The 12,086-nt window shown below is 34.8% G+C and overlaps 1 protein-coding gene across 10 annotated transcripts in view; it reads right to left on the bottom strand.

Annotated features, from left to right (window-relative positions):
- Positions 1 to 12,086, bottom strand: part of agrn (agrin) — a 595,247-nt gene that overhangs the window by 110,932 nt on the left and 472,229 nt on the right. For all 10 annotated transcript variants that reach the window (XM_062057528.1, XM_062057540.1, XM_062057542.1 and 7 more), the window contains one exon: positions 6,398 to 6,523. In XM_062057528.1, coding sequence (XP_061913512.1) covers positions 6,398 to 6,523 — 126 coding nt within the window. The remainder of the gene's footprint in view (positions 1 to 6,397; positions 6,524 to 12,086) is intronic.

Below are 12,086 nucleotides of genomic sequence, written 5' to 3'. Positions count from 1 at the left end.
TTTTTTTGTGCACCCTAGTTTATATAATTGCTTTATCTCTGATCAACTTTGTCATAGTCATACTTAACTTTTATTAAGGATGTGAATCTTTGGGCACCAAACGATTCGATTCTTGGGGTGACAATTCGATTCATTTTGCGATGTATTATTTGGATTAGTAGTTATAACACAACTTTTTCAAAACCGGTTGTAGGTTAAAAAAGCTTATTGTGGTTGCATGGAGATGGCCTGAAAACATATTGAAAAAATTTATTCTCATAAATTTTCTTATAAAAAAAAAAACTATTTAAAAAAAATAAGACTATGACTAAGAATCGCGATGAATAAGAATCGCAATTAAGATGTGAATCGATTCTTTGTGCACCTCAGTTTTTATAATCACTTTATGTCTGATCAACTTTGTCATAGTCATACTAAAGTTTTTATTCAGGATCTGAATCTTTGGCCAACAAACGATTAGATTATTTTCCGTTTCCTGCGGTGACGATTCGATTCATTTTGCGATGTATTATTTGGATTGGTAGCTATAATACAACTTTTTCAAAACAGGTTACACGTTAAAAAAGTTCCTTGTGGTTGCACACATGTGGCCTCAAAGGGTCTTTTTAAAATCGATTCTTATATAAAATCAGTAAAAATATGTTTTTTAAAAACTAAAGAATCACAATTAGATGTGAATTGACTGTTTGTGCACCCTAGTTTTTATAATCACTTTATGTCTGATCAACTTTGTCATAGTCATACTACAGTTTTTATTAAGGCTGAGAATCTTTGGGTACCTAACGATTCGATTCTTTTCCGATTCCTGGGGTGACAATTCGATTCATTTTGCAATGTATGATTTGGTTCGATAGTTATAATACAACTTTTTCAAAACAGGTTGCAGGTTAAAAAAGCTTCTTGTGGTTGCATGGAGATGGCCTGAAAACATATTTTAAAAAATGTATTCTCATAGAAAATATATAAAAGTTATACATACATGTACTTGACGCTATCTTACGAGCATGCTAACTTTTATCATGCTAACATTTTGGACAATTTTCGAGGTAAAAAACTAAAAGTTATAGGTACATGTACTTGACGCTATCTTACAAGCATGCTAGCTTTTATCATGTTAACATTTTGGACATTTTTCAAGGTACAAAACTAAAAGTCCTCGGTAACATTACTCGTCGCTATTTTGCCAACATGCTAACTTTTATCATGTCAACATTTTGGACAATTTTCGAGGTACAAAACTAAGTCATAGAAAACATTACTTGCCGCTATTTTGCCAACATGCTAACTTTTATCATGTTAATGTTTTGGACAATTTTCGAGGTACAAAACTAAAAGATATAGATACATGTACTTGGCACTATTTTGTCAACATGCTAACTTTTACCATGTTAACATTTTGGACATGTTTTGAGGTACAAAACTAAAAGTAATAGATACATGTACTTGGCGCTATTTTGCCAACATGCTAACATTTACCATGTCAACATTTTGGACAATTTTCAAGGTACATAACTAAAAGTCATCGATAACATTACTTGGCACTATTTTGCCAACATGCAAACTTTTATCAGGCTAACATTTTGGACAATTTTCGAGGTACAAAACTTAAAGTTATAGATACATGTACTTGATGCTATCTTACAAGCATGCTAACTTTCATCATGTTAACATTTTGGACATTTTTTGAGGTACAAAACTATAAGTCCTTGATAACATTACTTGGCGCTATTTTGCTAACATGCAAACTTTTATCAGGCTAACATTTTGGACAATTTTTGAGGTACAAAACTAAACGTTATAGATACATGTACTTGGCGCAATCTTACGAGCATGCTAACTTTTACCATGTTAACATTTTGGACAGTTTTCGAGGTACATAACTAAAAGTCATAAATAACATTACTTGGCACTATTTTCCCAACATGAAAACTTTTATCAGGCTAACATTTTGGACAATTTTTCGAGGTACAAAACAAAAAGTTATAGATACATGTACTTGACGCTATCTTACGAGCATGCTAAAATGTATCATGTTAACATTTTGAACAATTTTCGAGGTACAAAACTTAAGGTCCTCGATAACTTTACTCGGCGCTATTTTGCCAACATGCTAACTTTTATCTTGTTAACATTTTGGACAATTTTTGAGGTACAAAACTTAAAGTCCTCGATAACATTACTAGTCGCTATTTTGCCAACATGCTAACTTTTATCATGTCAACATTTTGGACAATTTTCGAGGTACAAAACTAAGTCATAGATAACATTACTTGGCGTTATTTTGCCAACATGCTAACTTTTATCATGTTAATGTTTTGGACAATTTTTGAGGTACAAAACTAAAAGAGAGCATGCTAACTTTTACCATGTTAACATTTTGGACACTTTTCGAGGTACATAACTAAGTCATCGATAACATTACTTGGCACTATTTTGCCAACGTGCAAACTTTTATCAGGCTAACATTTTGGACAATTTTCGAGGTACACAACTTAAAGTTATAGATACATGTACTTGATGCTGGCTTACGAGCATGCTTGCTTTTATCATATTAACATTTTGGACATTTTTCAAGGTCCAAAACTAAAAGTCATAGATAACATTACTTGGCGCTATTTTGCCAACATGCAAACTTTTATCATGTTAACGTTTTGGACAATTTTCGAGGTACAAAACTAAACGTTATAGATACATGTACTTGGCGCAATCTTACGAGCATGCTAACTTTTACCATGTTAACATTTTGGACACTTTTCGAGGTACATAACTAAAAGTCATAAATAACATTACTTGGCACTATTTTGCCAACATGAAAACTTTTATCAGGCTAACATTTTGGACAATTTTCGAGGTACAAAACTTAAACTTATAGATACATGTACTTGGTGGTACCTTACGAACATGTTAACTTTTATCATGTTAACTTTTATCATGTTAACTTTTATCATGTTAACGTTTTGGACATTTTTCGAGGTACAAAACTAAACATTATAGATACATGCACTTGACGCTATCTTACGAGCATGCTAACTTTTATTATGTTAACATTTTGGACATTTTTCAAGGTACAAAACTAAAAGTCATTGATAACATTATTCTGCGCTATTTTGCCAACATGCAAACTTTTATCATGTTAACATTTTGGACAATTTTTGAGGTACAAAACTAAAAGTTATAGATACATGTACTTAATGATATCTCACAAGCATGCGAAATTCTATCATGTTAACATTTTGGACAATTTTCGAGGTACAAAACTAAAAGTTATAGATACATGTACTTGATGCTATCTTACGAGAATGCTAACTTTTATCATGTTAATATTTTGGACATTTTTCGAGGTACAAAACTAAAAGTCATCGATAACATTACTTGGCGCTATTTTGCCAACATGCTAACATTGATCATGTTAACATTTTGGACAAATTTCGAGGTACAAAACTAAAAGTCATCAATAACATTACTTTGCACTATTTTGCCAACATGCAAACTTTTATCAGCTCGCTCCTGTCGTGTACACTCAGCACTCTTTTTGGAATCGTTCACAATCGTTATGTAAGACAAGAACACACATTTGATGCATTCTAAATCATAAAATACGGCAAGTAGGAGGAGGCTAACAAAGAAGTTAATGCTATTACTCGATTGCACCCATAAAGCCCTCTAAAAAAACATCCAAAACTCGCTAACAACGCTCCATTAATATTAAGTGACCTGAATAGTAACAAGTATTAGTGATATTGTTATTATGAGCGCTAACACAGAGGAACTACTTTTAGAGAGAAAATTAGCTTATGCTGCTATATTGACATATTGAGCTGCTGCATGGCCTCTGAGTTGGTGAAAGTTAATTCTAGATGACAAATTGGGTTATTGGGTTATACTTTTATAGCGCTTTTCTACCTTCAAGGTACTCAAAGCGCTTTGACAGTATTTCCACATTCACCCATTCACACACACATTCACACACTGATGGCGGGAGCTGCCATGCAAGGCGCTAACCAGCAGCCATCAGGAGCAAGGGTGAAGTGTCTTGCTCAAGGACACAACGGACGTGACTAGGTTGGTAGAAGGTGGGAATCGAACCAGGAACCCTCCGATTGCTGGCACGGCCACTCTACCAACTTCGCCACGCCGTCCCTACTATCCAGGTGTCAAATCACCTGGATAGTAGAAAGTTATGGACATAAACCCACAAATTGGTACACTTTAACATCCAACTTAGACCCAGAGATGTCGAGAAAGACACAAAAAGACACAAACCATGATTATTTGCGATTAAATATTGAAATCTTTTTTTAAATGTAAAAATTGTTTTTTTTTTTAAACATTTGCTTATTTCAATTTTTTGGAAAAATATTGTAATCTTTTGACAGCTTTAATATTTTATACATATTTTTAAAGTTTTAAATGACTAAAACTCTGATTTTTTTATTATTGGCAACTTTTTATCTTCACAATTTCTGATTTAATACAAATTAATTGTGAACAAAACGCGATTATTCACGATTAAATATGTTAATCTTTTTTCAAATGTAAATATTATACTAAAACTATGATTTTTTTAAATTATTGGCAACTTTTTATATTCACTATCTCTGACTAAATACAAGTTAATTGTGAAGAAAACACAATTATTCGCGATTATATAATATTTAAAAAAAAACATTTTCTATGTAAACATTTTTCTTTTTTTAAACATTTGTTTACTTACAGTTTTTGGAAAAATATTTTAATCTTTTGACAGCTTTAATATTTTATAAATATTTTAAGGTTTTAAATGACAAAAACTATGACTTTTTTATCATTGGCAACTTTTTATCTTCACTATCGCTGATTAAATATAGAGTTAATTGTGAACAAAACACAATTATTCAAGATTAAATATTTAAAAAAAATATTTTCTATGTAAATATTTTCCTTTTTTTAAACATTGGTTTATTTAAAGTTTTTTGAAAAATATTTTAATCTTAATAAGAGCTTTGATATTTTATACATATTTTAAGTCTTTAAATGACTAAAACTATGACTTTTTTTTGTTACAGGCCAACTTTTTTATCCACAAAGTACAACTGCACGCACGCACGCACGCACGCACACACACACACACACACACACACACACACACACACACACACACACACACACACACACACACACACACACACACACACACACACACACACACACACACACACACACACACACACACACACACACACACACACACACACACACACGCGCGCGCACACACACAGTTTTGTGACGGGATCATTACTTCCAGTCGTGACAAACGTCGGCCATATTCTGTCCCGGCGTGAAGATTTGTTGACTTCCTATCCATCTGCTCGTATTTTGAGGGAGGAGATGATTGAGGAGAAGCAGCTGCTGGTCTGTTTGTTTACCGCAGATGGCGGAACATTTGTGGACTCCAAATACAAACATTCCCCCGGAAAAAAAAATGTGTTGGGTTCATTAATCATATCGTTTGGAAATATGAACAAATGTGCTGTTGTGGTTGATTGTGAACGCCGTCCATGGCGTTTTTACTCGTATGGATTCTTCATTCATCATTCTAAGCAACGTTATAAGTTTTACAATATAACTAAAACAATTCTTACTTACTAAAGCGTTCCATGTGACATCTGCAGGAGTGTTTTCATGCATATTTGTACATGCTATCGTAATGTCGTCAAGCTAGCGTCATTAGCATTAGCTATTATGCTGACACGTTTGCGAGTTATTCATAACTTTCAGTTTCACTTTCACAAATTCCTCAGTAAATTCACCAACACGTCACTGTGGAGTTATTGAGTCTGTTTAGTTGATTGGAAAGCTAGCTTGCGCAGCTAATGGGTCCACGACTATGACTTCTGTTTTGTTTGATCGGCCGTTTTACTGCCGTGTTACAGACACCGTTTGGAAACAATTAAGGTATGTAAATAAACATTTACAGAATATATCTATGTAAATAACTAATTTCACAACGTATATATGATATATATCTGCGGCTTATAGTCCGGTGCGGCTAATACTTGGAGATGTTCTTATCTCTAGAATTTAGTGGGTGCGGCTTATATTCCGGTGCGGCTAATATATGGAAAAATATTTTTATCTGTAGAATTTAGTGGGTGCGGCTTATAGTCCGGTGCGGCTAATATACGGAAACATATTTTTATCTCTGGGCTTTAGTGGGTGCGGCTTATAGTCGGGTGCGGCTAATAAATGGAAAACAATATTTTTAGCTCTAGAATTTAGTGGGTGTGGCTTATAGTCGGGTGCGGCTAATATATGGAAAAATATTTTTATCTCTAGAATTTAGTGGGTGTGGCCTATAGTCCGGTGCACTCTGTAGTCTAGAAAAAACAGTATTAGCATTTGAAGGTATTGAACTTACGTGGACAGTTGGATCCTTCCGATGAATTTGACGCGGTCTCGCCGTCAGGACAGCAACCAAAGTCCGAGGTGTCACATGACGGGGCGTGGTCAGCGGCGGGTATGGAACTGCTTGATGTTGTGGCACCTGAAGGGAAGAGAATTACAACACCATAACAAACATTGTGCTAAATAATATAATAATAATCATCATATCTTAGGGGGAATTTGCAGCAAACCGCTGGGCTTCTAAACACTGTTAGAAAGAAACATAAACAAGTGGACTAAAAGAGTAAACAGGTGAAAAGTAACAATAACAAGTTGCAAAGTTGACTTTATTAAGACAAAGTTGCCTTGCAGACTGTTTGTTTTTAAACTATCATTGCTCAAAAATAATAATGAATCAAAATCAATGTTGTTATGAATTATTAAAGCTCCAAATACTTCACATCAAATGTTTTTTGAGGTAAATATTGTGTATTTTGTGTTTTTGAAAAAAACAAAAACAACAGTTATCTTTGACAAAAAAGGCAAAAAACTGACCAAAAAACATTTTTAAAAACAATGTAGAATCGAGGGATGGATATGAAGTTGATCGAGAGATTTAAGTGTTGAAAAAAAAAGATTATTTTTAACACTTTTATGAGTGGGACCCTTTTGGATCCCCAAATATTTTGGTGGGATGTTTCTTTTCTTAAACTGTCAACAAATAATAATGAATCAAAATCAATGTTGTCATGAATTATTGACATATTTAAGGTTCTAATTACTTCACATCAAATATTCCATTTTAAAATAGTTTTTGGGGAAAATATTCCATATTTTGTGTTTTTGGTATAAAAACTAACTTTCTGTTAAAAAAAAAAAAGGATATAAAACATAAAAACAACAACTTTATAACGACAGATAGACCTGAAGTTGATCTACAGATTTAAGTGTAGGATAAAGTACAGAAATAATAATAATAATAATAATATCTAACTTTAAAAAAAATATATTTTATGACTGACACCATTTTGGTCAAACTTAAGGGAGCCCTTAAGGTTAAAAAAAAATATATATATATTATTTTATATATTTTGGTACTTGATGCATGCTCACTGTTAGCACACTAACATTAGCATATTATCTTTTTTTAGCTATTTTTGAAGGTATACAACTCAGAGTCAGATATCTTGGTATGCGACGCATGCCCACTGTTGGATTTTCTTATATTTTTAACTTGTGTATAAAAAACAAAAACATGGCATCAAAGTTTTATTTACAGTAATTCAGAGTAAAAATTACTGTCAATTTTACTAATAAAATTCTGGCAATTTTTTATTTATTTATTTTTTACGTAGTGCAAGTATTATCTGTTACACCCCCTTCAGGAAGAAGAACATATTTTGTGCCCAGCAATAAATAGTATCATGTGTTTATTAAAAAGTTGTAAGTACACCTCTGCATAACATTTTATCTTTAGCATTAAAGAAAACCACACAGCGGTCTTTCCTCATCCACATATTAAGGCGTAGGAATTTTTTTTCTTCACAATTTATCATCACCTATATGTGTAGTATCTGTCATTTTAACCACGACTTATTTGGTCAAAGTCCCTCGGAGGAATTTGTTAAAGTACCACCCTTTTTTTTCCACACAAAAATAGCAAAAAAAACATCAGATCAAAGTTTGGCGCCATACCATGCCTACAAATTATGGTGTAGGCAACATATTTTCACAAATTATCATCACCTATATGTGTAGTATCTGTCATTTTAACTGTGACTTGGTAAAAGTCCCTAGGAGGAGTTTGATAAAGTATGACCCTTTTTTCTTGCAAAAAATGGCCAAAAACCATCGGAGCAAACTTTGGCGCCATGCCACGCCCACATCTTATGGTGTAGGATTTTTTTTCCGCAATTTATCATCACCTATATGTGTAGTATCTGTCATTTTAACCACGACTCAGTTGGTCAAAGTTCATAGGCGGAGTTTGTTAAAGTACCACCCATTTTTTTGCTGAAAAATAACCAAAAACCATCGGAGCTAAGTTTGCCGCCAGGCCACACCCACATATTATGGTGTAGGAATTCATTTTTAGCAATTTATCATCACCTATACAGTATGTGTAGTATCTGTCATTTTAACTGTGACTTATTTGGTCAAAGTTCCTAGGAGCAGTTTGTTAAAGTACCACCCTTTTTTCTTGCAAAAAATGGCCAAGAACCATTGGAGCAAAGTTTGGTGGCATGCCACGCCCACATATTATGATGCAGGATTTTATCCCCCCGTAATTTAGCCTCACCAATATGTGTAGTATCTGTCACTTTAACCACGACTCATTTGGTCAAAGTCCCTAGGAGGAGTTTGTTAAAGTATGACCCCTTTTTTTTTGCTGAAAAATGGTCAAAAACCATCGGAGCAAAGTTTTACGAAATGTCACGCCCACATCTTATGGCGTACACAAAATGTTACCGCAATTTATTATCACCTATATGTGTAGTATATGTTATTTTAACCACAACTTATTTGGTCAAAGTCCCTAGGAGGAGTTTAATAAAAAACGAAACCTTTTTAAAACCCAAAATTGGCCATAAATCATTAGCGCCAAGTTTGGCACCATGCCACGCCCACATCTTATGGTGTAGGACATTTTTTTGCGCAGTTAATCATCACCTATATGTGTAGTGTCTGTCATTTTAACCACAACTCATTTCGTCAAAGTCCCTAGGAGGAGTTCGTTAAAGTAAGATCCCTTTTTTAAACCCAAAATTGGCCAAAAACCATCAGAGTCAAGTTTGGCGCCACGCCACGCCCACATATTATGGCGTACAAATTATTTTTTCGCAGTTTATCATCACCTATATGTGTAGTATTTGTCATTTTAACCGTGACTTATTTTGTCAAAGTCCCTAGGAGGAGTTAATTTAAGTAAGACCCCTTTTTTTAGCTAAAAAATGGCCAAAAACCATCTGAGCAAAGTTTGGCGCCATGCCACGCCCACATCTTATGGTGTAGGATTTTTTTTTTCACAATTTATCATCACCTATATGTGTAGTATCTGTCATTTTAACTGTGACTTAGTTCGTCAAAGTCCCTAATAGGAGTTTTTTAAAGTACGACCCCTTTTTTTCTTGCAAAAATTGGCCCAAAACCATCGGAACAAAGTTTGGCGCCACACCACGTCCACATCTTATGGCGTAGGATTTTTACTTTTTTTTCGCAATTTATCATCACCTATATGGGTAGTTTATGTTCTTTTAACCACGACTCATTTGGTCAAAGTACCTTTGGAGGAGTTTGTTTAAACCCAAAATTGGCCAAAAACTATAAGAGCCAAGTTTGGCGCCACACCACGCCCACATCTTATGGCGTACAAATTATTTTTTTCGCAGTTTATAATCACCTATATGTGTAGTATCTGTCATTTTAACCGTGACTCATTTGGTCAAAGTCCCTACGAGGAGTTTTTTAAAGTATGACCCTTTTTTCTTGCTAAAAATGGCCAAAAACCATCAGAGCAAAGTTTGGTGCCACACCACGCCCACATCTTATGGCGTAGGAATTCTTTTCCCGCAATTTATCATCACCTATATGTGTAGTATCTGTCATTTTAACCGTGACTTATTTGGTCAAAGTCCCTAGGAGGAGTTTGTTAAAATATGACCCTTTTTTCTTGCAAAAAATGGTCAAAAACCATCGGAGCAAAGTTTGGTGCCACACCACGCCCACATCTTATGGTGTAGCAATTTTTTTTCTCTCGCAATTTATCATTGCATGTATGTGTAGTATCTCTTTCATTTTAACTGTGACTTATTTGGTCAAAGTACCTAGGAGGAGTTTGTTAAAGTACCACCCATTTTTTCTTGCAAAAATTGGCCAAAAACCATCGGAGCAAAGTTTGGACCCATACCACGCCCACATCTTATGGCGTAGGGTATTTTTTCCCCGCAGTTTATCATCATATTTACGCGTAGTATTTTGTCATTTTAACCGTGACTTATTTGGTCAAAGTCCGTAGGAGGAGTTTGTTAAAGTACCACCCCTTTTTTTAGCTAAAAATTGGCCAAAAACCATCGGAGCAAAGTTTGGTGCCACACCACGCCCGCATCTTATGGCGTAGGAATCTTTTCTCTCTCGCAATTTATCATCACTCATATGTGTAGTTTCTATTATTTTGACCACGACTCATTTGGTCAAAGTCCCTAAGAGGAGTTTGTTAAAGTACGACCCCTTTTTTAAACCCAAAATTGGCCAAAAACCATAAGAGCCAAGTTTGGCGCCACACCACGCCCACATATTATAGCGTACACATTCTTTTTTCGCAGTTTATAATTACCTATATGTGTTAGTATTTGTCATTTTAACTGTGACTTATTTGGTCAAAGTCCATAGGAGGAGTTCGTTAAAATAAGACCCCTTTTTTTTAGCTAAAAAATGGCCAATAACCATCGGAGCAAAGTTTGGCGCCATACCATGCCCACATCTTATAGTGTAGGATTTTTTTCCTGCAATTTATCATTGCCTGTATGTGTAGTATCTGTCATTTTAACTGTGACTTATTTGGTCAAAGTCCCCAACAAGAGTTTTTTAAAGTACCACCCATTTTTTCTTGCAAAAATTGGCCAAAAACCATCGGAGCAAAGTTTGGCGCCACACCACGCACACATCTTATGGTGTAGGAATTTTTTTTGTTCTCGCAATTTATCATCATCCAAATGTGTAGTTTCTGTTATTTTAACCACGACTCATGTCTTCAAAGTCCCTAAGAGGAGTTTGTTAAAGTACGAACCCTTTTTTAAACCCAAAATTGGCCAAAAACCATAAGAGCCAAGTTTGGCGCCACACCACGCCCACATATTATGGCGTACAAATTCCTTTTTCATAGTTTATAATCACCTATATGTGACTTATGTGGTCAAAGTCCCTAGGAGCAGTTAGTTAAAGTAAGACCCCTTTTTGTAGCTAAAAAATGGCCAAAAACCATCGGAGAAAAGTTTGGCGCCATGCCACGCCCACATCTTATGGTGTAGCAATTTTTTCTCTCTCGCAATTTATCATTGCCTGTATGTGTAGTATCTGTCATTTTAACTGTGACTTATTTGGTAAAAGTCCCTATGAGAAGTTTGTTAAAATACGACCCATTTTTTAAACCCAAAATTGGCCAAAACCATAAGAGCCAAGTTTGGCGCCACCCCAAGGCCACATATTATGGCGTACAAATTCATTTTTCGCAGTTTATAATCACCTATATGTGTAGTATCTGTCAGTTTAATTGTGACTTATTTGGTCAAAGTCCCTAGGAGGAGTTTGTTAAAGTAAGACCCCTTTTTTTAGCTAAAAAATGACCAAAAACCATCGGAGCAAAGTATGGCGCCATGCCACACCCAAATCTTATGGTGTAGGAATTTTTCCCCCGCATTTTATCATCAACTATATGTGTAGTATCTGTCATTTTAACCACGACTTATTTCTTCAAAGTCCCTAGGAGGAGTTCGTTAAAGTACGACCCCTTTTTTAAACCCCAAATTGGCCAAAAACCATAAGAGCCAAGTTTGGCGCCACACCACGGCCACATATTTTGGCGTGCAAATTATTTTTTCGCAGTTTATAATCACCTATATGTGTAGTATTTGTCATTTTAACCGTGACTTATTTGGTCTAAGTCCCTAGGAGGAGTTTGTTACAGTATGACCCTTTTTTCTTGCAAAAAATGGCCAAAAACCATC

Source organism: Entelurus aequoreus, linkage group LG01, assembly GCF_033978785.1.
Source record: "Entelurus aequoreus isolate RoL-2023_Sb linkage group LG01, RoL_Eaeq_v1.1, whole genome shotgun sequence".
NCBI lineage: Eukaryota > Metazoa > Chordata > Actinopteri > Syngnathiformes > Syngnathidae > Entelurus > Entelurus aequoreus.
The sequence above is the reverse complement of the archived record's forward strand: the minus strand, read 5'-3'. Positions and strand labels throughout refer to the sequence as shown.